At 37.0% G+C, this 27,906-nt stretch overlaps 1 protein-coding gene across 3 annotated transcripts; it reads right to left on the reverse strand.

Annotated features, from left to right (window-relative positions):
- Window positions 1–1,934: 1,934 nt before the first annotated feature.
- Window positions 1,935–27,906, reverse strand: LYPLAL1 (lysophospholipase like 1). Of its 3 annotated transcripts, XR_014881907.1 has the most exons (6): window positions 27,753–27,906; window positions 23,658–23,757; window positions 13,689–13,858; window positions 7,219–7,345; window positions 2,802–6,983; window positions 2,153–2,193 (listed from the first exon to the last, which is right to left on the reverse strand). XR_014881907.1 is itself a non-coding variant. In XM_019612660.2 (5 exons), exons 1-5 carry the CDS (start codon window positions 27,826–27,828, stop codon window positions 1,954–1,956), a joined length of 702 nt encoding a protein of 233 aa, XP_019468205.2. In that variant the 5' UTR covers window positions 27,829–27,906; the 3' UTR covers window positions 1,935–1,953. The 3 variants fall into 3 exon arrangements, 2 of the variants coding, with proteins under 2 accessions (XP_019468205.2, XP_085075340.1); XM_019612660.2 differs by lacking the exon at window positions 7,219–7,345 and having other exon boundaries at window positions 1,935–2,193; window positions 2,802–2,917; XM_085219214.1 differs by lacking the exons at window positions 7,219–7,345; window positions 27,753–27,906 and adding an exon at window positions 26,762–27,702 and having other exon boundaries at window positions 1,935–2,193; window positions 2,802–2,917.

Genomic DNA, 27,906 nt, shown 5'->3' on the forward strand with positions numbered 1-27,906 from the left:
AACTGGGGACTTTCTAAGAATGTCATGAAACACTGACCTTAGTTGCTTCTCAAAATACATCAAGCGAACAAAACCAAACTGTATTTACAGCTGTCAAGACTGACCCCCCCCCGCCCTTCCCCCCTCCCAAAAAAAAAATACACAGCCACAAACTTAATTTGGCTTGGTAACAATTTCTGAACTGTTTTATTCTCTGATCTTGTTAAAATCCCCCTTGCAAAAAACTTGCCTATCTCTCATCTAGCCACAGTTGTCACCAAAACAAATTACCACCTTGCATTACCAGTGGTTCAAACAGCTTCCTGGTAGAAACTGCAGGAGGAACAGAAAATGGTGCAAATCTCTAAATGATGTACCATCACTCAAATGTTAAAACTGTACTTGTGAACAACTGCAATTAGAGTTGAGCCAGGGCAAAGTTAGCTCAGCTGCTTCTGAACACACCTGTTTCAATTTAATTTGTAATTAAGAAGCCTAGGGCACCAGAAAAAAAAAAAAAAAAAAGCTTTTCAGTTACTATTTCAAACAGCAGAGATTTCATGTGCCATTTAAAATCCTGTTTTTCAGAACAGACTGCTGACTTGCTAACGCTAGCAGAATGAAATAAAGGAAAATATTTTTAGCAGCAGGAAGTTGTTACTTGCTACTGCCAATTACATGCCTTGTACTTGAACAGTGACATTTTTCCCCCTTTGTTTATTCCTCAAGATAGGTAAAAGCTGGCTTAGGTCTCCATGCATGAGAATTTGAACAAAACTCTTAGTCCCCTGGAGCTGGCCGACACTTTTGGAGTCATAGCCAATACTGGCAACAATCTGCTGTGACAGAGCAAACAACAGTGTCCTAGATCCACTCTTCAGAAAAGGGGGAAGGAGAAGATTAAGCAAGAGACTTGGATCTATTGACTTTGGCAAGAGGCTGAATACCTTGTCATGCTAATAAAATTACTGAATTTGGGGGAGGTGAAATCAGGGCAGAGGGGAAGAAATAAGAAAAAGCATAAAAATTACATAAGAATATTTATACTCTGAGTTAATTTATCAAGCTGACACAAAGATGAATCATCCACCATTAAAATGGACACAAGGTTTCTTTATATCACAATTATTATTTACAGCTCTTCTAAATGTTCATGGAGGAGTCAAATATCCTCATCTTTTAATTTAAAATGTCTTGCAAGCCAAAATAGAACTGTTGGCAAAACTAAGTTTCTACAGGAATAGTGCCCAAAGAATGATTTCTTCAAAAACAGGATATCTTACCAGGGATCATGGCACTTTAAAAAAAAAAAAAAAAACAAAAAAAAAACCCTGCAGTGAGGGAGACAGTGCTCAAGGAACTCACATAAAAGTAGATCTCTAAGAAACACCACAATGACACAAAGGAATACCAAGGGCCTGTGGTATCGACAGACATTTGTTACTTCTGACTCATTTGAAAACTGTATCACAAAGATCAGTTATTTTTCTGAAGTAACATACAACTCTGCTTTGACACATTAATTCCCACATATTGAAATTTCTCATGAAGCCAATACAGTTGCTCTAAGTTAACTAACCCAAATTGTATATGGAAAGGTAAACATCCATTATTTAACCACTGCTCTCTACTTTTAAGCCAGTGGATGCAACCATAGCATTGTGTTCTGAGGTTGAAAAGTATACCAAAAAAGAAATAAGTATCTCAGAAATATACAACTTTACTTCCTGAATATTGTTTGGATACTTTAAGACAGTTTTTAATACTAGCAGTCATTACGTCCCATAGACTGACAAGGATGTGTATTTAAAAAACTGTACAAGAAAACAAAAAAAGAAATCCATATGATAAAGTGGGTGCTAGTAGCCAGCACCATCATGTCACTATTGAACTCTATGGAATATAACAGCATCTACCTGAAAGTGTGCTTATATAAACCCACAAACAATAGAAAATATATGAATATTACATATTTTATTCATTTAACTTTTCAGCTTCAATAGGCAACTTCTTTAGAATCCAGGTTTTAAGTTCTTCTATTTCATTTCTGTTTAACTCATGATTGAGGTTTGGAAAAGTATGAAGAGAAGTTGATACTCCCAGTGACTTTAACATCTTGTTCGTTTCTTCACCCCAAGAATACAGAACTAGGTCATCAGCAGTTCCATGACATTGAAATAATTCTGGAAGAACACTTTCATTTCTTTTCACAGCCTAGATGGAGAAGAAACATTGTGTAACACATCGCCATACATTTTTAAAGAATATTTACAATTACATGCTGACAGTTTACATAACAGTTCAATTTACTAATCTGCCTATTAGTGCAGATATTGTACTGTCTCTAAGAAATATTGCTGGAAAAAAACTGCATTTCAAGTTCCAGTGGTAAGTCTTGACTAATGATAAGGCTTAAATGTAAGACTGCGTCCCTTTCCAAACAAGAGAAAGGAAATAAACTCATGGCAGCAGATGGAGCCAATGAGTATTGTAATTCACTATAAATTTTCAAAGAGCAGTTACATCTCCATGGACTCTAAAAACTATTGACAACTTACAAAGCATTTAGTCTGTTAATTCTCTTTCTACACTGATTTAGTCTGAAAAAAGTAGTTGCACTGTCTGTTCAAAAGCAACAAAACATTACATAAGGACAGTTTTAAAGCCTTATTTCTCTAGTGCTCTGCTCACCTGTTTAAAGGAAATGTAAGTTTAGAATGTTAGTCTAATATCTCAGATGAAGAAACACGCTATATTTGATTTTAATTATCACGCTTTTCTTTAAGCCAAGAAATGTTATTGTAAAAACTTTCCACACTCACCTCATATACAGCAGAATCTTTATTGAGAAAACTAGACAGTGCAAAGACTCCTGCCAGATCTTGATGAAACCTATATGCTAAATGCATTGCCATTCCACCTCCCATAGAAAAACCTCCTATGATGGAACAAAATAAACAAATTCAGTATTTTACTATACATTTGTAATCCAGTTTGACTGTTTTTATCTTCAGACCTTTTATGCACAATGCAACAGAAAACTATATTGTTATCTTGTTACTTAAACATCTTAAATCAAAAGTAGATTCAATTCAGAAGTTGGACAGCTAAAGAACCACTAAAGGTTCATCACTAGGAAAGAAAAAACAAACCAAAACACTGTGACTTTAGAAGCTGTTTGCGAATGCCCTCTTTCAGGTACTTGAATACTATGTATATATTATTTGTATATAAATAAAGCGAAATCCCATGAACAAAATTTTCCTGTTTTTAAGGTTAATACAATTTAAGCATAAAAGAGCTGTTTTGCTGTTGTATATAACCAATAAACACTCACATTAAGCTACTCAGAGTTTGAGGTTTTTTGTTGTTATTGTTACTCTTAAAATAGACAACAAATAGGAAAAAGCTGTGAGGTAGCCCACCTCAGTTAATAGAATCATTTCTGTTGTAAGGGACCTCAAAGATTCAACACCCTACCAATGAACAGGGGCAACTGAGTTCTAACAAGATCTCTGATCTAACAGCCTTCTGTTAAGCATGTAACTTAAACTGCACTAATTTCTTATGCAAGAATTTCTCAGGGATGATTTTTACATGACAAATAGTCATTAGGATAGAAATCCAGACCACTGCATTACTTCACAAGGAATGCAGTACGTAAGGTACTATACTGATTGCATCCAGATAATGACTAGCATGAAGAATGACTGGCTGGCTAAAACATCTCTAGCACACAGATAACTGGCAGAAAGGTTGTGGCAGCAGCCATGCTCAGAGCAGCGCAAGTACACGTGTACTAATGAGATCATTAGTTTGTGCCAAGCTGTTAACTAGTGTTAATTAGCAGCAAAATTCTGTATCCAAATGTTAATTAATACACAAACTCAGAGGCAGAAAATGCTACACTCTATAATTATTATTTGGTCATAGAGAGACAGCCTTGAACAGGGAAGCATACACTAGTAAGTATAATCGTAGGTCCCACAAGGTCTAAGACCCTTCTAGCTCACAGAACATCATGTATTGTAACTGGAAGATTTGGCTTGACTTGTGTAGAATTTTTTCTACAAATGCTAGACTAATCCAATCAGTGTGTTCAGCTTCTCTCATACAACAGTATTTTCAATTTCTGATCAATTTTTGATCAAAATTCCTATTGAATTCCTCTTTCTTCTTTCTAGTTACTGTCATCTTGTCATCATCTCATAGTCTTGAGGTAAATATGACCAAAATTGTAACTGAAGTATCTCAATATAACATGAATATCAGGGAGAAAGAAGAACACACAGTCTGGAAGACTAGACTCTGGCCTTCCTTTGCAAACATGACCCTCAACTGAATCAGGAGAGTTGTATCTTCAAACTAGCAGATACAGCTGGAATCCTGTAACAATATGCAGGGGAGCTGATAATACCCTGGTACTTATCTCTGGTAAATAAAGACAGCATATGCTGTTTAAATTGAAGGTTGATTTCAAGGGTAATGTTAAAAATAATACACCTAAGTACTCTCTGGCAATTCATATACACAAGTAGTTGAAGGATGCATGAGTAAGTAAATCCAAAACACAAACTTCACACAGTTCACATCATCTGAAGTTCTGAAGAAACTTTTCCTCACAAAAATATTGAAAACATCACTGCAAGCCTTTCACCTGCATCATCACTTCCCACCAGACATGTTCTTTCATACGTATGAGAATTCAACAATGAAAAAAATCATGTTGCAAAAGACTCATAAAATAACCCCCCAGATTTCAACCCCACTACCCACATTCACAACCCTCTCCACATTCACAGAGAGAAAAATAAAGCCTGTGGATGTACCTACAAATACAGCAAGTTACACAGCTATCACATAAACAGCATCATGTATGGAGCTGTGTTCTTTTGTATTCTCTTCTGTGAAATCTCATCATCTCCTCCCTTTTCTTTTGATCAGTCTGAATGACACTATTACATCAATCCTCTGCAAGAAGCACTTTTATATTATAATAGTTCACAAAAAAGTGCAGATATGCTTTGTCCACATAGAAAATAAAGCCTACTTTGAATGTTTTTGAATACAAAAAGTTTGCATTGAAAACTCATTACTAGTTTGTAAATGATTTAATCTAAAATTTTGTACTGAGTTAGTCACAGTCTGGCAACTCTATCAGCAATTACTCACCAGCAGTCTTTGACAATGCAGTCACCTTCTGTTTAGAAGAATATTAGGTAATGGTTCTTTCATGTGGCTCATACTACTATAAGAAAAATGTAATACAAAGGACAACTAGCTCTTTGAAATTGGTTTTCCAGGAGAAAACCTGAATTTTATCACTTAACACCATAATAATCGGTGAACACACACCACGTACTAAGTACTTTGAAACAATTTAAATAAGCATGTGCAGTTGGAGGCAAATCTCAACTACAAGAAGCATGACGCTGTAAATGTAAATTTGACATAACGCCAAAAAAAAAGTATGTTCAGTCAGTAACTACTACAGGAATTCAGGTTTCAGATTAAGGAAAAATATTACAAGGTATTACAAGGAATAATGTATGAAGTGACAGAACACAAGCAACACAGAGAAGTACAAGATGCTTATGTACACTTATCATCTCAATATAACCAATACCTAGATTCTACAGCACTGTTAAGAAGATTGTTATGAATTAATCAAGATCAAAAATCACAGTGCGGCATTTTGACCTTAGATAGGCAAGACCTTCTCTTGAGACAAATGCATATGCTAGAACAAAGGCTGTGCACAAAGTTCAGATCTTACTAACATGTTTTTACAGAAAATCTGTGTTCATTCTGTATTTTTCCACTTCATATCTATTTTTAAAGAGATGTGTAATCAATAATTAAAAATTTAAGCGATCCAGTAGCATTATTTCTCAGTATTATGTTGCCTGCTGTACAAAAGAGGTTTATGCACAGGCTAAGTAAGCATAAGCACATATAAAACAGGCTCAACTCAGTAGAGCAGATTCCTCTAGCAAAGAAACTTCACTCAAACATGCATTTATGATCTCAAATCTGCTTCTGTGTAGTCTGCTTTCTAGGTAAGACCTACCCCTGCAGTGAAAATAAAGCTGCTTGTAATTTGCTTTGTTAATTAAGAAAGATTTTTTGCTAATCACAAAAGATCTGTTGAAATCGAGGGGACTTCAAACTTCCAAATTAAAGAATGTGAATCAGAAGGAAACTCCCCAGATCTACTTTATTAATAACAAAACATTCTTGTCTGGAATAACATGTAGCAATACTAAGAAAATCCCAACCATATGGTGATAGAACCATATGTGAAGAGAGAATGATTTGCTTGTACATAATTTATCCATGCTTGAAAAATCCAAACTTCTATCACTACTGCCACTTTTCAGCAATAAAACCATTTTAGAGCTTACAAGTAGCCTTAAGAACATTTTAAAGGTAAAGGTGTTTGTATAAAGCCTTGAGCTCACTTGTGCTATGGATGTTGATTTCTATTAATTTTCTCATTATTTCTATCAGTTTGAAATAATAATGTGGTTTGTGATGGTGCTTCACTATTATGTTCAGGAAACCAAATATTTATCTATTATCACACTTCATTTTTATTCATTTCTTTGTATTAAGTAAAACAACATTTGAGTTTGTATACAAGAAAGTGAAAAAACATTATCTAGCACAAAGGTTTATTTTTCTCCCTCCCTCTCAAGCATCCTGTGTATAGGAGAGAACAATAACTGTCTTCTCCCCTGTGCTGCACTTAGTACCTGCAATGATTCATTTCTGAGTTCAGGAAGCTCTTCACATTTTCCTAAGGGAATAAAAACTTAAACAGTTTCAATATTGTTGATTCCTTCTTGATTCATAAATCTGACAGTAAAATCATAAAAATGGTTTTAACTGAAAGAAACTTTTACCATCTAGTTCCAACATGGCCCCATCCAACCTGGCGTTGAACACATCCAGGGATGGGACATCCACAGCTTCTCTGGGCAACCTGGTCCAGTGCCCACCACCTTTACAATAAAGAGTATTTTACTAATACCTAATCTAAATCTACTCTTTTAGTTTAAAGTCATTATTTGTTGTATTATCTAAAGAGACTCCGATAGAGTCTCTCCCAAACTTTCTTGTAAACCCGTAGAATCATATGGAATTACAGACTAGTTTGGGTTGGAAAGCACCTTGAAGTCCATCTGATTCCAACCTCTTGAGTTTGTGATTGTCCAAGACCTCCTTGTTTACCCATACCTGGACTTTCTGACTTCCTCTTTCTTAGGATTCAACACTCCAGAGTTTGGAGGAGGTGAGCCTTGAATAGTAAACCAGATTTCTTGCACCCCTCCTCTCTCCAGGGCTTTATCATGGGGGACTCGACCTGAAAAAGCCAAATTATGCTCCCAAGTCCAGAATTACAAGCTTGTTGTGAGCCTCCTCATTGCCCAAAGTATCTTGAACTTCACTAATTCATGGCCACTGAAGCTGTCCTTGAGTTTCACATTCCTCACAAGTCACACTTCAGCAAGACCAAGGTCCAGCACAGCACCTCTCCTCTTTTCCTCCCCTACTACTCGGAGAAGGAAGCCTTAATCATTTTGTTACACATACTGATTATGGTGATTTACAAAACAGTGAACCAGGTCATTTTTAAGTCTTTCCCATATGATTCTTAAAAAGTGATTAAAGCTGTTTTTTCCCCCAGTAAAAATCACAGTGGCAGGAAGGAATTTTAATAATTAATCACATTTATTACATCAATTCTGACATGCACACAGGGTGCAGATTGGCTATTTGCAGAGACAAAGCATGAACTCCTCTCTCGTGAGTCACTGTTGCAGAATTAGAAACTAGTTCATTATAATACAACATCAAGAGGAAAAGTGGCTAAGCGCAGACTTTTAACATAAGGATACAGACTTGGATGTAAGAATGGGTTTTGAAGTGCTTATTTTAACTATTAGAGAAACAAAAGAAGAAATGTTTATTTTTCATCTACCCTGTATTTCTTCAGATTTGTCAATGCAGCTTTGGTAACAAAGTGGCAAGAGATGAATGTCACAGCATCTGTACCAGCACTGTGCAACCAGAGACAATTACCCTCCTGTTCTGTTGGGCTACACCAGCAGCTGGCAATTGCCTTTGCCCATTCTGTTATCATCACAATATATTACACGTTCTTGCCTAGTTTTCTTTTTGTTTTCATAGCATTTTTCATTCTCCATTTCTCCTTTTTGAAATTTCAACTTACAGTTGCTTTAATCAGTTTATTATCACAAATTTTCCTAAAGCTACATTTCAGTTTACTTTCTGCTCTCCCTAAGGACTTTCTGTGATTTACCTTCTATTAATGGTAACAGCAAATCCTTGTTCTACACATCAACTGCAAAGAAGCTGACTTTCTGTTCTGACCTTCCTTTTTCCATACATGAATGCAAGTATTATATGCATTTAACAGTGCTCTTATATGAATATCAGAGAAGAGTACAAATATACCAGTGAAACAGCAAATTCCCTTCTCCACAAAAGTCCCAGAACACTGCTCCTGTGTAAGTGCTTTAACATGTACTTTGTCTCAAGTGGATTTCCTCATATCAGCCTTTTTCTCCTCTTATTTTTGGAACTTCACTAACCATTAAACTTACAAACTAGCAGAACTGAAATGAATGCTTAACCCCTAACAGCATTTCTATTCTGTTTGTTACTCACTGTCTTTACAAGAACAAAGACAAATTCCCTTGACTGGCTCAGCCACTTCCTCTACTCTGGTATAAATTTGCTATTCAACTTTCCCACTATAAAAATACCAGCATATTTGAATGTGTATTTAAGTGACACAAGTTTTACTGTTTTCTTGTAACAAGTATACAACAGTTTCTGAAGCATCACCTTAGTTAAACAATAAGCTTGTTGTGTATTTTCAATTGAAGTAGGTGGTAGAAGAGAACATAAGCAGTCAACTTTCAGAACTAGAAAACTAAAAGCCATGAAGTCTCAAATGAGTTTTCATACAGATGCTACTCTACCAAAGTTAAGGATCTGGCCACACCTCAAATGTGATCATGGTTGATTCTGATGTTGACAACATAGCCCTCCTGCCACACTTAGCTGTATTTTTTTACACTCAGCTCAGTCTTGTAATACTGAGGTTGATTTCTGAAACATCTGCAGACCTCATAACCCATGTGTTATGGTGCCTTGCTTAGAGACACGTACCTTTTCTCCCTCCTCCTGGCTACAACCAGCAGTAATGGGAAAGATGCATGATGACAGAAAATACTCCAAAATCATCTTTTCTCCAACCAAGAAAAGCTTTAATTCGCTTTACATGAGGAGCAGAAGAGGAGGACCTTTGAGGCCAAATCAGAATGAAAGAAGGAAAGAAAATTAGCTGGAAGAGCACTAGGGAAAAAAGATCATTAAACATGCATCAAGAAAAATGAATTTAGAAAACTTGCTTTCCAATTCCTGCCATTTACCTCTCAGCTTTGCTTGCTACTCCCATCTATACATTTTTATTACCTCATGCCTTTGCTTCTTCCATGCAACCTGGTGTATACTTGTGAACTCATCTGGAATGCTAATCTTTCTCTCCTTTCAACTCTCTCCTTAAAAAAATGGAACATTTATTTTCTTTCACCGCAGAAAGTACCATCTATGACTCAAATACCAAACCTCTAGCAAATATGTACTGTGCTGCTTGCAGTAAAAATACTTATCTTCTGTAAAACAGAGGACCTTAAGAAGAATTATAAATGAGATGGCATTAACACAGTCTACTAGGAAAAGCTTACACTAGGGAAAGGTTTAAAACAGAAAAACCAGGAGAGTGATTCTAGGTTGGTGTGGGAAAGTTGTAATTCGAGATCTTTTAGTTAAAAAAAAAAAAAAAAAAAGACAGAAAAGCAATGGTAAGGATTTGCTTAAGTAGCACTGAATCTGCACTGACATATGAAGATGGATTAGAGAACTTGACCTTGTTAAGCCTTTCTCTTCTACGACCCCACAGACACAGATGTGAAGTAAGTGCGTGTCATCGTGCACTCTGTGGCACGTCTCAAAGTAGTTCACGCTGTGTTTTAATGAATTATTGTTGATTTTTTATCTTCTCATATTTACAGAATCTTCTCTCTGGGATGTCAAAGCAAAGGTTTTTCCTCCCCATCCTATTCTCACACACAGAGAAATGGAAATGCTAATATTTACAAGAGGCACAGAACTTTCATGTTACTTCCACCATGGCTCAGTAGCTGTGTAAGAAGTCTAGCAATAAACAAAAGTGGTTGTGTGTCTTGTTATTGTTACAGTACAAGGGGTCAGGAATCATGTGTGTGTGTTTTGGCACACAGTCAAATCTACAGGACTGTTATTGAAAGTTTATTTTCACTGGCTGCTTACACAAGTGACTACAGGTGGCAGAGCCCCAATGTGCTTGGATCAGCATTTCTGTACTATACAAGAAGTGACCTGTATAGTAGGAAAGAAGTACTACATCAAGAACAATAGAGAACAAAAAGATGGGCTTTCTCTGTTGATTAAACAGTTGACTAAAGTGAACCCTAGTCATTTGGAGCATAAGGAAAAGTGTCTATTTCTATCAAGCATCAGCATATTCATGAGTAAGACTGCTTAAATATTTGGCATTTTCCACATAAGTCATTTTACAGTGCACCATCACTCTGGAAGTGATGTGTGTTGCTTTGGAAGTTAAAAAACACACACATAAAAAAAGACCCATCATCGCCTGAAAATTAATTCTGTTTTAAGTTGAAAATGAAATGGTTGTCCCACATTTTAGAATGCTATTTGCTTAATTAATTTAATGATGAATTCAGAGATATATACAGAATGATCACAACCAGCTTTTAAGAAGGGGTACTAATTAAGAGTCAGAATTTGACTAATTCTTATCACACTCTTATCTCCAAAGTCAAATAACTTTTGAGGTTATTTGCAAGAAGTGCTTCAGCCAGGAAAACTAGAAGAGTAACTCAAAAGGACTGTATAGCTAGACAGTCTTCCATTATCAAATTCAAGGGATGATATAATTATTTAGAATAATGAATATTTCAGATTCTTCCTTCTTTCTCCTTACAAATTCAGAGGAATAAAATCCTCAATGAATAAGTTTACTTCTTTTAAAAGACTTCTGCACTGACACAAAAGCAATGCAAACTATCAGGAAAAGAACGGGCAGATGAGCTGTGTACCATTGCATGCTGGTTGATTTTAATAACAATTAATTAATTAAGCAATTTAATTATTTTCTTTACAAGTAGATACACAGTGCAGCTGTTTAAAAAACATTGCTGTAATGTTTTTATTGATACAGCATACTCTGACTTCATCCTTAGTTTCAGGGTTCAGATCCACTGGCAGCTGCTTTCGGATTTCAGACCTAACCATGCTACCCAAAGTAACAGCATAGGATGACATTTCTCTCAGAACATACAATCTTATTGTACCCACAGTCTTCAGCCTGGTGGAAAGTTTGATTGCTCTAGAAGGAGAATCATCCCCTAGAACACCTGATGATGGGCTGCTCATTTCCACCGTTAGAGTAGCTACCCTGCTTCCCCCTTCCTACTTGCCTAACACCTAGCTTGCCATCCTCTAACAATATCTGACACTCATCCTCAGCCTGTAATTTCTAGTCCACCATTCTATATAAAACCATAACCTTCAATCTTGCTATCCTCCTCATAGTTATTTTGTTTTCTTTCCACTCATTAAAACACCCACTTATTGCAAAATATAAAGTCCCAAAACCCAGTTTTCCATAAACCTTTAATAAGTATCTCATTCTCTGTAACTCTCCTCCCAGCTCATGTAACTGTTCTCGGCTTCTGTGATGTACCTGAAAAAAACCCCTGCTGCTCTTTAGACTGTTGTCAATCCTCCAGTCCCTCTCACATATATTTAAGATCTTCCTATTACAGGCCTTATAGATCTGTGCAGATGGATTGAGTATAGCCTCATAATTTACCAGTGGTGTCACATTCTTTTGATGAAAAATGTTATAAAGCTACCAAGTGCCTTTGCAGGAGTTCTGCTTTTCTGCAAGAAACAATGCCAGAATATGTTAAACTATTTCAAGAGTGCCTATCTAAAACTACCAAGCATGTTCCATTACAGAATTAGAATCAACTCTTATTCATAGAATCCTCACAAGATCTCTCATTGCATCCCATTCTCATTAACCATTAAAACCAGCACAGAGAGAAGGCACAAAGTTCTTGTGGAAGAACACAAAAGCTTGCACAGCCATATGTGACAATTTTTTTTCCATTAGTTAATTTTTCTTATATATTACGCAGGCTCCTCGCCTCTGTACTCTGGCTGGAACTGATTCAGGGCTGCCTTATTTTGTTTGTTACATGAAAATTAGATTCACTAGAATCAAGCATCTGTTACAAACAAATAGCACCTTTCTCTAGAAGCCTGAAGCCAAAGTTCTTCAAAGTGAGGAAAACGTGCAGCTGCACTTTTTTTTTATTTTACAGATGAGGAATGCAAGTTCACAGAGACAGAGACTTCCAAATACATGCTGAAGGAATTGGTACACATCTACTTTACTCTGTTTAAAACTTGTTGAAAGAAAAATAACCTTATACTGCAGTCTACTACTGACTTTGAGGGCTACAGAGAAAGGAGAAAAACCTAGTAGCAAACTGGATCTGTAAACAGAACATCTCCCAGCTCACTCTATGAAAAAGCACCTGCACTTCTTCAGCTGTTTCCAAGCCAGCAGGTATAACACAGGAAAGAGAGATCAAAGACTGTGCTGAAAACCATCCAAAACAATGCATTCCGCAGCCAGGGCAATAAGCCAGAAAGGGAAAGTAAATAGAGGCCTTCAAAGAGTAACATTGGGCTGGACCAAGAAAACATGTAGGCTGAAGGGTAGTGGCTTCACCACGCAGGAGCTTGATGGCATGATTCACTTGGCCATAAATTTTAAAGTTCCCACATTAGGAGTTTTTTCCCCAACCTGAAATAGTCTGTGGTCTAGGGATGGGACAAGGAGCCAAGGACTCTTGAATTCTCACTCCCTCTCTCATGTAGGGTACTCCTTTGGCCTCAACTTCTGTGCCTTGATATCCCATTCCCTATTTCACAGAACTACTGTGAAAGCAACTGGAAATCTGTGGAAATGAACAGGAACAAGGAGATAGACATATGAATGAAATATGACAATTAGCACATAATTTGTTGTCAAGTGTAAACCTTTAGCAATGTATAACATGCTATTTGTTTCCCTGTGCATTAACTTAAATCAGAATGTTTAAAGCAGCATGGAAAAGTCCATGACAATTTATATGCTACCTTTGCACTCTCCAAAATACAAGCCCCTTTGGCAAAGCATGCCAAAAGTACATCTTTTCACCCACTGAAATGGCTAGAAGCAGAAGGCTGTATTTTCCATTGCTTCCAGTAAAGCACTGCTCACTATGCTTTAAATTACGATTACAAATGATCATTTCAAATTAAAATAGTTATATATTACATTTCTGACGACACTGCTTGCAGTTAGCCACATTCACCATGTGATATAGGTTTAAATAACGACTGAATGTTCTTGAGGATTGGCTGCTGAAGGAGTTACCTGGCCACAGCAAGATAGGCTCATTGGCTTTTAGAGTGAATTAATTTCCAAGTAAATGATATATATGATCTCAACAATTAGAAGCATTAAAATAAACACAACAAAAATTAAGTCTTACCTATTAGTATCCTGTCCTTTGTGATGCCATTTTTCATCTCATCATTGATCAAATCTGTAAGTTCTTGGCACATAGAGTCAATACTCTCAATGTGTTCTGGACAGTCATTAGAAATTTTATATCTGTCAAACCACACAGTGGAAGTGGCTCCCTTCATAGGTGTGTAAGGCCTATAACGGTGGAAAGAAAGGAAGTAAATGATTAATTAAGCATAAGATCAAAAGCTGTCAATATAATTGGTAAATAAAAGTAATTTGTTATTTGTCCAGCAAAGGAAAGAAGAAACGTCTTTCAGCTCTAATTCACTTCACCCCCAATCACTTTGCATTTTCTTGCATTGATTGTTCTTCAAGAATGAAGAAGGCATTTGGCTGCTGTATAAAATGAACTGACTAAAACTTTTAATTTCAAGGTTGATCAGTTCAGCTAAACATTAATCCTAACTCTGTCAAGAGGTTTTTAATCCCAAAGCTAGGATTGAAATCCCACAGGGAATAGAACAAACTTAACTAACTGCTCAACAAGGTGTCTTTGAAGGAACTAGTGTTATATGATTCAGTTGCCTTATTTTTGTTGAAATTAACAGGCGATGCATATCATGAGCCTTCAAGTACTTCTAAGACATTTATTCCATTAATTTTTCCTTCTTAAATAAACACAGCCATCTTCACCTTATTAAGGTAGGTTACTCAGAAGTAACTGAAAGAAGTGCCATGTGCTTACTGGTTGGTGCACAGACAAATTAAAGGCATAGCATTTTTTTTTTTTCCTCCATCCTAATACTGTGTTATCAGATTATTATTTTTAAGTACTGCCTAAACCTCACAATCATGAAAGCTCCAATTGAAAGCAGCCTTTTCTTTGTTTTTAAATAAAGAAGATAAATAGAGTTCTGAAATCCCAAGAAAGGTGATCTGGCTTGCAATGGTTTCACAATTTAATACCAAAAATCTTGCTTTGAGATCGATGCTGCAGCTCAAAACCAAGCCCCCTAAAATCCTTAATTGCAATGTCTAACTGGGGGCACATACTTCATTTTTACTTAAGCTTAGGTGAGCTCAGCTCAGATTACAATCACTGCCTACAAACAGACAGCTTTTGATAAATCTGTCTGGATGAGAACCCACTGAAAAGCTAATGCTGACTTCTGTGCTCTTGATGTTTTCAGTACTAAGATGAAACAAAAACACAACCAGCCTAAAATGAGAAAGGCACTACTTCAATTACTCTTAATGAAACAACAAATTCTGCCTTTATTAATACCAGAGAGGTTTCATACATTTCATATGACAACATCTACCTCTAAACCACAAATACTGCCACTAGCTGAAGTACGCAAAAAGCTGAATACTACTTGCATTACTCAGTTATACAAGTAAAATATGAGAGGACAGATTTTCTTCCACCAGGTGCTATAAACATGAAGTACGTAAGATCCATGACTTAAAAGCTGATAAGCCAAATATAAGGAAAGACAATAAAGAGCAGGCAGGTACACACAGACTGCTCGTTTCACCTACTTGAGCAAAGCTTCTGTCTGTAAAAAAAACAAAACAATCCACCAATACTCAAGATGGTCAACTTCAGTCGAATGTGTTCAGGCTTTCCTTCATTTGCTTAATTCAAAACTAACCATGTACTTAACAACCAGGACTAACATATGTATATATTTAAATTAGCCCTTACTTGGCCTTTAAAAATGCGTAACCACTACATTTAAGAAAATACAGTAGAAATATTTCGTACACCCAACAAGCTAAAGATAAATGAAAAAATGTTCTTTTAATTCCCTAGCATTAGGGCTGTATCCAGGACCCTTCCCAAATGAATTATTTGATGCCAAGAAACAAGATTACAAAATTGTTAATTTGCTTATCAGTTTATAAGGATATCTACTTCAGTCAGAAACACCAATATCAGTGAGATCAATGGATTCTCCGGAAGTCTCTTGGACAAAGTGCTGTACAGACGAAGCACCTAAACAGAATTTAATTCGATGCTTTAACTTCTCACTTTTACACCAGTCATGGTAAACATCCTTAGCAGTCAGAGATAGAATGCATTATTTTCTAGTAAAACCAGAGTAACATGCATACGTGAGAAAAGATGTGTAAGGTTATAGTATTATTACAGGAAGTCGATCAAGGACTTCCATGTAATGAAGATGTGTTGTATTTCATGGAAAATATGTATTACAAAAAAATTAAAACACACTTCTGCTTAACTGAAAGACTGAAAACTTAGAGTCAGTACTAAACCCATGATGCAATTATAATGCTTGATCAGAAGTCAAAACTCACGACTTTGCAAGTTCTTCAGTGAAACAGATGAAAGACTAATGTGCCATATTCCCAGGGTAAAGAACCCCCAAAGAAACAGATGAGATTCTTTCAGCTGTCTCAAAAGCATCCATGCAACCAATCTTGATTTCTCAGAAATACATTGAGAATAACTTTATGTAGAAGTTGGGAAGTAAGGTTCTTTTAATGGTTCACCCAACTGGCACATCTGTTTTACTCATTCACCTTGTTCTTTATATAAATCTCTTTATTAGCTGGCACACTACAACTCAGACATTACCACGGTAAACAAATATGCTTGGCATGGAACCATCTGAACAGCTCCAAGAACACAGCATAAAATTTTTTCATGCAATTAAATCACAAAAGAAAAAAATTCCTACATTACATGGACACAAGAGATTGGACCAAAATACACAAAAGCAAAGAAAGAGAGACTGGAGTGAAATCTTCATCTATTAAGCTAAGTATGGTCAGTTAAGGATAGTGTCAAATTGAATAGTTACTAAGTTTGCATTTTTTGCTTTCCTAAGTTCAAACTAAACTTGTACAACATTATTCCCAATGCATTTTTCTGTACCTCACTTCTCTTACTCTTTTTGAATAGTAAAAACAACTCCATGTCCCTAAAACACAAGCTTTGGAGATTCTGAATAAAAATACACAGCCCAGCCTACAATCCAAAGCTTGTTTGTTCTGGTTTTTATTTTTTTTTAAAGGGTGTGTTTTTGCTGTGCTTGTTAAGCCTCTGGAGCATAAAAAAAAAATAGATTCAAAACCATATCAGAAAACAGGAACCAAGAAACGTCCTTCCAGATATATCCAACTTTCGAATGTATATCCATTTGAAACAGCTTCCTACAAGTCAAACCAACTCTGTAGCAAAGAGATTGGATGGTAGGGAAACATGGCTAATAGCATTTAAGAAACTGCAAGAACTGTCAGGAAAAGAATCTTTAAAGTGCTTCCTCACATCATTCTAGATATTTTTTCTTAGTACTTGACAGGTTGTCTTTTTCAAGGGTATGTATTGATGCTTACCTCGTGCACATACTGCTTGAAGAAGATAGCGTATGAAACCGTGGTCCAGGAATATTCTATACACCTACCATCTGAATCTCTCAGATGAACAATTTGTGCTCTAGTACCTCTAACTGCCATCCTCTTACTCTTTTAAGCATATACTCTAATACAGAGGTAATCCTTGCTGTTGATTTCATTGCAGAATTCCAAAATAACTCCAATCAATCATGTTTTCACAAACTGAAGATAGATTTGCATCTGCTAATGTGGGTTACGTACTAACAAGGAAAGTAGAATGAAAGTAGACATCAGTGCCTCCATCTTTTTCCATCTTACTGAAGCATGGATTACACATTCTATACCTTAATCCTGTACATATTTGTGTTAAGTAGCTTGAAGTGATCTTAAGTCAACAGAAGCAGAGAGGAAGCAAACACTGGCACACAAAGTTCAAATTCAGATCTAAAAATCATGCAAAGTTGTCTCCCAAATGTTACTAGTATATCAATTCAAATAAAAGAACGGGCGTTTTGTTTGTTAACCTGTAAGTCACTGTCCATCAAACATTAGGTTACAAGACATAAAAGGATAAAACAAGACTACTAGCTACTTCCAATAAGTGCAGAGTAGCAGACAAGCACACTGATAAATGAATATATTTCATTAACTCCTCCTTTTGATGCACAGTTTTATCACTGTCTTCATTCAGCACTCAGATCCCTCTGCTAATAGTCACATGAAATACAGACCACTGGTGATGTATTTAAAAGAAAAAAAAAAAAAAAAAAGCCTTAAGTTCCAGACAGAACTTCTGGAGGTATGAGGCAGAATTGAGAATCTACAGCAAAGTTAAGTTTTAAGATTCAAAGATACTCAGAAAATTTTGAAATCTTTATTTTTGCTTCCTTCCTAAATTCACCTCCTTTCAAGCTACGAAGCACTGAGTCACACAAGACACTGTAAAGTTGCCTTTTGGAAGTCCATCCCTTCAAGAAAATCTACAGAGCACAGTGCCACATTATCCAAGATGTAGAAGCAAGTCTCGACTCTGCTAAAGCTGCTTTCATTGAAAAAAAAAACAAAACAAAACATTCAATCTTAATCCCTAATCCCAAATTCTGTTTGCGTAATCTCACATTATGACATTAATAAACAACAGAACACCTGGTTATTAACTCTGTTTTTAATCTTACTGTCAACCTGAAGCTGAAAGTGAATTTGGAGGAAGAAAAAAAAAAAAAAGACACAGGAGGTAGAGGGCAGAGAATCCACATACTCAAACCAGAAGCATTTTTCAGAGATCTGATCCAAGTTATATCTTATGCTAAATCTGAAGTTCAACACAGCTTAACAATGAAGCTTTACAGTATGGTAATAGCATGAAATGTGCCAGAAATTCAAACAGCTTCAACAAGTACACAAAAAAAAAGAGTAATCTCCACAAGGAGTAATTCCATCTGTTCAACAGAACATCCTGTGCCTCCTCACTCAACCACATCAGTGTAAACGCAAATGCTTTCAAAACAGTTGTTCTGAATCTCTGCTGCCTGAAATTGTAACAACTGAGCAAATACATAACAGTTACCCAAAGAAACAATGTTTTGATGATTTCCCTTACTCGTAACAAATGTTTCCCATTCAAAACAAAGGAAGCTTCAAATGCAGCTGACATAAAATTCAAACTCAGCAGATCAGACAGATTATTTATTTATTAATTGTTTTGCCTTTTTGCTTTGGGGGGGAGAGGGGAAAAAATGCCATTTGTGGGGATTTGTAAAAAAATAAAATAAAATTAGAAAAACAGCAATAACACTGTGGATGAGTAGACTGTAAATGACCATTCCCACCTCATGGGAAAACATTACACATATGCATATCCATGTTTTCCTCACTTAGCAGAAAGGGAGAAATAAAAGGAAGACACAAAGCTTCTCACAATACGCTTTCATCATTATTACGCAGAATAGGTCAATTTCTGCTCAGAAAGAAAGAACTACCCCAAGATACCAACCTTTCACTTGTCCCTTAAAATTCCAATTCTAAAAGACGACTTTGTGTTACATTTATGAATGAGGTTAGGGCTCACAAGAGTGAGGGATTAATAACACTTGCTTGAGCCAAGTATAGTATGATAGGCACCATGCACGCTCCCTTACACAGCTCTGCCAATCCATCTCAAGTCTGACCTGCAGTACCCCTGCTGCTTTTCCAATCCTAGGCCTCTCGCTAGCAGAGACTGCCAATGGTGCTGAACGGTGCCAAACTGTCTGGTGGTTTTGCAGTATAGCCAAATGGGGACTACGAGGAGATGAAACTAATTTCCACCCGTGAGCAGAGATGCAAACCTAGGTGAAAGGATGGCGACCGGCGCACATAACGCTGAGCAGCTCACAGCAGCCACAAACTTAGCGACAACAAAAATTAGAAAACAGTGAAAAAATAGACAAACTCTGCAAAGAATTGTTGGCCTCAGAAAGGTGTGTTGAGTGAATGTCAAAAAAGATCCACAAAATAGCCTGAGTGGTATTTATAGTTTACTTTCTGACTTGCAAAAGAAGACTGTCAGAATGGAATGCTAGACAATGCAAAGAATCTTTGACCTAGATTTTTTAAAGGAATTAAAGAAGGTAAGGTATACTTATTAAAACAAGTGGAGCCTAAATGGTTTTAACTTTACCACGTTAGCTTCTGCAATGCCAATTTAAACTATCACTTTCTATTATAAAAAAAAAGGTTAAATTGGGTAGCATTCAGCTCTGATTTAGAAACTCAATAGAAACCTAATGTTTAAGTCACAGCCATAGCAGATGAAACAGTATTTAAAGCTGTAGTCATCCTGACCCAAATAAAAAAAGGAAAAAAGGAAAGCCTTTCCTTTAAAACTATTACTGTAGACGTGGCTTTAGGGATTGCATCAGCTACAAGGGTTACAGTTTGAGATCCCACATTTTAATTAGAAGTCATACATCAACATTACAAGGGAGAAGATATACAATTCTCTTGTCTTCAACAAGTTATATCTATGTACATTAGCACTGGTCTTGAAAGAAAGCTAAAGCTGAAAGAACAACCTACTAAAATTAAACACATCTATGGATTTTTAGCATCCCAGTTGCCTATGTGACAGAAAGCAAGGATTCCCTAAGAAGAAAAAACTGGAAGTTTGTAAAGCAAGTCACTTGAACAAAATCTTCATGTACCACATTCAGGCATTTTACTTCCAAACATAATGTACTTCCAGCTACCACTGCTCTCACTGCATCCCACTGAGATTTCAAATCCCTGTATTTGGACATTTTTGAATTTAAGTAAGATCTTAAACGTAGAGATAGATTGTAACTGTAATTTGCTGTTAGAACACCTATGTATCTTCTAACTACTTTGTTACTTCCAGTCAGGAAACAGGCCAATTTGAGAAACTTCAAAACACTCCAAAGTAATGGAGAAAGTGCAAAAATGTTGCACACGCTTTATCTGTTTGGGGGACACGTGGAGGATCATTCTCTAGACAGACCTTCAACATTACAAAACGATTAAAGAAAAGTAAGCCTTTAAAGAAGGCTAAAGTATTTTACAGAAACCTTCAGAGGTACAAAACAATTTTTATAGAACACAGTTCAGAAATGCTCTGTTGCTTTTATCCACGCAAAGAAAGAATTCTAACTAGTGCTTGCTGGAATCGAAGCTAATCAAACAGAAAACACATTTTAGAATTCTTCTAGCTTACATGTTGGGCTGGTTTTCCAAAATAATTTTTAAGTGTCCTGACTCTTGAATCAAAACACATCTGATGCTGTAGTAATAAAGGAAACATAAGTGCATCAGTGCTCAGGAAAAATTCTAAATAACATTTAGAAAACAAAACGCATCTAAGCTCTCCAAAGAACACAAGATTTAATGTCTTATTGAGAATTTTGAGCTCTGCTGCTGTTCAGAACTCTATGTAAGTGTTGAAGAGCCAAATCTAAAGACTTACCTATCAACAAAATTATAGTAGTCAAAATTCTGAAGAGGCATTCTGTAAAATGCAGTTTACCCTGTGAAAGCCTCCATCATTGCAGTCTATTAAATTTGCTTTTACTGGCATAACTGCTTCAAGAATGTTCAATGTGTACGTGGTAAGCCATGCTGGCAAAGATAGGAGTTTATTATAGACTATGAACTACATTCACGTTAGCAATGTCTTGCCAGAAGAGCCTATTAGCCAAGCAATCTTAGTACGGTCTTGCCTAACTTGAAGCTTTTCTTTGATTTCATCACTAAAAACTTGCTCACAAACTTTTCTGCTCTGCTTTCTAAAACTGACAATGCAGTGGGCAACATTGTACCATCCAGAGATATTCTTTTACTCATCACTGCAGCTTTTCATCAGCATCTGTTTCCAGATACTCAAAAGCTGGATCAGAACCATATGTTGCACATATGTAACTGCCCACCTGCAGGTATCATTATCATGGACACTGAATTCCCGTACTGGTGCATGAAACATTTGGTATTCTTACCAAAAGATGCACACACATAAACATAAGTATATACACATGCATACATATGTATGTACAAAATCATAGCACATTCAAGTGCCTAATGCAGATTTTTCATTTGCTATTTAAATTTGGATGTTCTAGATCTTGTCTTCGTTTTCTTTGGATGGAAGGATAATGTTTAGATGCTGTAAACTAAGGGATATGGTTTAGTGGGCAAATATTGGTGGTAGGTGGACGGTCGGGTTGGATGATCTGGGAGGTCTTTTCCAACCCTGGTGATTCTATGATTCCAAGGAGAGGAATCATTGTAAATGTATTTAAAAGCATAATGTGCTTGAACTTGAATACCAAAATAACACTGAAGGGGTTCTGGAAAGGCTTCTGTTTCAACCAATAATACTTACCTCCACTTCTCATAGTTGCAAAGAGTGGTAACCATTATCGTACTTAATGATCTCTGTTTTATTTCACTGTATCATCTAATGGCATTTATCAGCAACAGAAGGGTTTACATTAATATTCCGAAGTATAATTTACATTGGCAAAGAGAAATAGTGTGCGTATTTTTAATTCTTTCAATACAGAACTTCTCATAATTTTGATAAGAAATACTTAACTGAATCATGCATGGTCTCTAGCTAGTCTAGAAATGGCTAAAAACAGCCTTCGCTTTTAAAAAAAAAAAAAAAGTTATACAGATCTTTTAATTATGACCACATCTTCCTCCCAATACCTTCATAAAAGTAAAGAAATGCAAAGTCTTAGAATAAAAACAATGAATGTCCACATTAATATCATTCATTTAGCTTTGATCTTGCTGATTATTAATTTATACATCACTTATATCTGTAGTTATCCAAAAAGCCCCCAAAGTAAATGAAAAATGTATCCCAGAAGTGCAATGGGATGGAAAAGATAAGCACCAGTCTCACAGACATGGTCCAAAGTGCTCTGGCTACATCCAACACTTGACATTTCATAGGGTAGCAAAGCCTCAACATTTCTCTAGCACTTTCTCTTGACAGAGAAGAAGCACAGCCCATCAGTATGTTTGATCTGACACTGAAAATTCCATCACTTTAGTCTGTCGATGAAGTAATGATCACATTATTTACAGGCACTCATATTCGATACCTACTAACCCAAAAGACATTGCTTTAAAGACTTTCATGGGCTTGATTTTTCTGTAACGATGAGCATATTCACACCACAATCTCTCAATTGCTTTTCCTGCTTAAGTGGATCAAAGTCAAGGAAAGGTTTTTTACATATTAGTGATTGCCAGATAAGATCTGTTATTATACTTGTTAATCTGCTCCAAAAATACTTTTTTTCTGACTTTCAGAACTTTGTACTTTGAAAGTTCATATAGAATATCACAACTTCTTTCCTTCAGCATTCATCCACACACAGGCACAGAACAGTAAAGAGCCTTAAGCCCCATTACCTTTAAAGAAGACATTACCTTTAAAGAAAATGTTTAAAGAATGACGTTATGAAAAATCTTTGAAATAAGACCATATCTTTAAATAGTTCAATACAGGCATAGGTGACCAACTTCTGGCCTTTATTTTGATCTCCTTAACTTTCAAAATCACAGGGGTAAACATTTTTATCTCTTTGTGCATCCACTGAATACACAAAGTGTCACTTAATAACAAGATCTTACTACAGTGAACATTGAACACAGTTCTTTTTGACAGTTGGGTCAGAGGCAAAACTTGAAATTCTCAGTCCTTCCTCCAGGAGTTGCAGATTTTTTACATCCTATTGGTCACAAAGACCATCTACCAAGAACTGAAGCCCAGCATTAGATACAACAAAGTATTTTAGTATTTAAATTAATACAGGTAGAACAGAGACACAGAATACAGCTCTATGATTCAATTACAGCACACAGTGATTATCTTCTACTGACTTCAAGGAGGTTGAAAGACTAAAGAACAATACCTGAATGTGAATTGGAAATTGTGACTTACACAAAATCTTAATCCTTCAGCACTGCAGATGCAGTGCAGCAATGCACCGTTCAGCTCTGATTTTGCCAAAAGGCATAAACATTAAGGACACATTACAGCAAACTGTACCAATACTTACAAGCATAATTTGCAGTAGTGGATTAGAATAATTTAATTGTACTGTTAAAACATACTAAGCAATACCTGGTAGGAGCTGTTGGATAAATTACTTTTATGTGCTGGAAAGCCATGTCTTGATTCAAAATTTGTTTTATCCATGCTCTTACACCTTGGCCAGTACCACCTGTAACACACAGAAGAGTACAGTACGAATTACTACGTATCGTTTTCCCTCTAAATGCACAACATTAAATGTATATATATTAGATTGAGCTAATTGCTTAACCACAAAGTTAATTCTCCAAACTCCTACAGAAAATAACCTTTAAAAACATCAATCACCTTTAAAATGAAGATGGATTCAAATACTCCTAGAAACAGACCCTTCAGGAAGCTCCACAGCATAAGTTCAATAAATACTTTAATATATCCAGCAGCTGAATACCTCATAATCAGGCACAGCACCTGACCACCTTATTTGCAACTCACCTTACTTACTGATAGCAAAAAAAATAAAAGAATACCAGTGGATATTCCAAAAATGAGTTAGAAAACTTGCTGTAGTGAAGTGTGACTTTCTCTTTTAAGGGGAACAGCATTTTACACTAACCCACTTCAAAACATAGTCAAGCAATAAAGAGAATCTTCACATTTTGTTATGCTAATGTTATACATAGGCTTTAAGGAAAGTATCGGTCAAACACCTCCAACTTTCCGTAAACGTGTTCAAGATTTAATCCAAATATCTGGCAGACTCCTCAAAGCTATTAATCCATTAATGGTCTATTTGAACACTGGCTGAGCTTTACTGTATGCTTTACTATTAACCACCCAAACTCAGCTTATAGCGAAAGTCCCTAGAAATAGAAGGGCTATGAACAGATATACAGGATGAATTCAAATGCAGCACGTGTTCCTTTCAAACAAAAACAGACACTTTCTAGTCCTCATCTTTGCTGTACCAGTAGCTTCAAATATAACCTGTTACCTGCCTCAAATTGCATGCACACAGAGGTCTCTAATAAGCTTAAAGACTGAGTAACCCAGCTCAAAGAATATGGTTTCTAGGAGGCAGTAACAATCTGTAGTAATTTCCAACCTAAAAATTCAGTCTGGAATCTCATTTGTGCCACTCACTCATGCCATATTATTTCATTCTTGGCTGACGTCAAAGATTCCTTCATATTCTCATCTCAAATCACTTATCTGAATTAAGAGCCTTCTCTATTGCTTTATTTCAGATTAGTCAGGTTAACTTTAAAACTCGCTTTATTCCACATAGTGACCAAGCCACAAGAAAAAACTGTCCCAGTCCACACTTCCTGCCCTCTTACATGAGTTCTTCAGAACAATGACACACGAATATAACAACTTACTGGTACACTACTTATAATTCCCCAGTAGACAAGGTTTTTTTCTCGTTTTACCATTCACTGAAAATTTAGAGACTTCACTGTATTTAAAGTCAGTGCATTTTAAAATTAACAACAGAAAAAAGAACGATGCAGCTTTTTGTTTTTCTGTTGAGCACATAGCAAAACCATGAAGTTCTGAGCTAAATATCCCAAGTGGCCAATAAACAATAGGGTACCCAAACCAACACATTATTGTGCTATTTTAAATGTTAAAAGTCAAAGTTACATCTTCAACTCCATGCTTCAGAACACATTCCACAGCACTTTCCTTACATGAGTTGTAAGGTCTTCGCCAACATCAGTAGAAGCATCTACAGTTCTTGAAGCTGGTTTGCCAATGTAAAGTTGATACAAAACTCATTAATTTGACAATGGCTTACTGTACACTAAGAGTTCTCCTGGTCCAAATGCTATGCAACCTGCAAGTACTTCTATGCAGGGGTGAAAAATTTTGATTTGCTAAGAACAGAAAGGAGGAGAGGTAGAGAAAACCACAGTGACACCAAACAAAACACAACAGCATTCCAAAGTGTTTCTCTTTGAAGATGTCTTAGATTTTAGCATTGTTTATCCTTCTGACCACTACTAAAAGGCAAACAGACAACTCTGTTTCCAAACCTGAAATAAACTGATGGCAGCAATACTGTCTTTCTTCCCATCTTGAAGTAAAACAAATTGTTTTCCTTTAAAATACATCTTTTATTTTCAGATTTTCTTTTAGTATGTGTTATATAAAATTGTAAACTTAAGTTGATCGAATGTACAATAATTTTGATTTACAACCATTTGCTTTCTTTGCTGAGCTACAAGACAGAGCCCCCATTTAAAATCAGATGTATAGTACCTGAAATTTTCTAGCTTTTTTTTTCCTCCCATACCATTTTCTATTTACATTCTCCACTAGTCACGTTTTGGCTGCAGCAAGTATTATTAACAAAATGGATTCATGCCATCTGACTGCCACTTCCCATCACAAGCGCTGTATGGAAGGTACCAATTCAGTTTTATACATCAGCCCACAGCAATGGCACTGTGGCTACTTCGTTTTAAATTCTATCCTGCGGAATTGCTAAACAAAACCAAATAAAAGCACCCTCATACTTACCCCTTGCAAACATTATGACTGAAATCATATTAAAAATGAAAAATTGTGGAGTGCTTTGACCACATGTGGAACCAACTTCTAACCATAATCTTCCCTTCCTCCTCCAACATGAGAGGAAATTATTTCCTTGAGCATTAAAACATTAGCATTAACAAGAGGGCTGAACACACCTTACCAATTCTCTTTCATTTTTTTGTTTTTAAACTTCCAGGATTTTAGAAAAATGTAATTAAACTATTAAAAAAACAAAAACCAATAACTAGTAAGCACTTATATCACCTAAAAAAAACAGCCTACAGTAAGACTGAAGGAGTTAAGCATGTCATCATGTGCAAACTACTCAGTAGAACAGAGTGCAAATCCTTGATGTAATAAAGACCTATGATTTTTTTTTTTTTTTTTTTTTTTTTTTTTTTAAGTCACATGGACTTTGTGGCTGTTATTTAATATTAACCTTCGGAATGAACTCTCTGCTCTTACCCTTGGACCACTTGCTGAGGGCCTTCTGTAAGGGCAAGGATGTCCACCAGCACAGGCTGGAATCTTTCCAGCAGGTGCCTTACACAGACTATTAACATATTTCTAAAAGAATCATAGAATCATTTGTGTTGGAAGGGACCCTTTAAGGCCAACTAGTCCAAACCCCCATAATTAACAGGGACACTTACAGCTCGATCAGGGTGCTCAGAGCCCCATCCAGCCTGACACTGGATGTCTTCAGGGATGAGGCATCCACCTCCGCACTGGGTATCCTGTTCCATTCTCTTACCATCCTGACTGTTAAAAACTTCTTCCTTATATCCAGTCTAAGTCTCCCCTCTTTTAGTTTTCAAAATCCATTTCCCCTCATCCTGTCATAACAGACCCTGCTAAAGAGTCTGCCCCCTTCTTTCTTACAGGCCCCCTCTAGATACTGAAAGGCTGCTCTCAGGTTTCCTGGAGCCTTCTCTTCTCCAAGCTGAACAGCCCCAGCCTTCTCAGCCTGTCCTTGTAGACGAGGTATCCCACACCTGGGATCACTTCTGTGGCCCTTCCCTGGATGTGCACCAACAGGTCCATGTCTCTCCTCTATTGAGAACTGCACACCTGGACTGAGTAGACCAGGTGAGGTCTCACCAGGTTGGCTCTCTGGGCTGCAAGGGTACATTGCTGGCTCATGCCCAGCTTGCCATCCACCGGTACCACCAGGTCCTTTTCTGCAGGGAAAGGAACCGGTACTCTGCCAGACTGATTCTAGAAAACTCCAAGAAATATTTTAATTATGAAAATCATCCTTCACACGTAGCTACTCTCAGAAATAACAGAGTATCAAACTAACGGGAGCACAGCTTCCAGGCAAAGTGAGCCGAGCAGGTATAGGACAGAACTGCACAAGTGACCCAGACAAATGGGAAATTTGGAAAGTTCATACGCGAAGCCCACCCCCCACCTGGGGTCAGCCCCACGCTGGCTCCAGGGACGGGAAGGAGAAGCTAAAGCCGCGAGGCATGAGGCACCCGAAGCCGGATTTCCTTCCTCTTAGCCTCGCCGTGCCCGGCAGCTGCCCCGCCGGAGACGGCCACAACACTCCCAGCACAGCCCCGCTGCAGAGGGCGGCTTTCCCCGCCCTTCCCAACAGGCAGCGAGCCCCTGCCCCGCGCCCCGGCCCTGAGCAGCCACCTGAGCCGTGCAGGAAGATGAGGGAAGCGGTGTGCCGGCCCGCGGGGGACACCACGCTCCTCCGCAGCGCCGCCATGCCCGCCACTGCCCGCCTTCACCCAGCCCACAGCGCACCCATCGCGCCGGCGCAGGGCCGGCCTCGGGCGGGTAGGGC

This window comes from Meleagris gallopavo, chromosome 2 (assembly GCF_905368555.1).
Source record: "Meleagris gallopavo chromosome 2, MGAL_WU_HG_1.1, whole genome shotgun sequence".
NCBI lineage: Eukaryota > Metazoa > Chordata > Aves > Galliformes > Phasianidae > Meleagris > Meleagris gallopavo.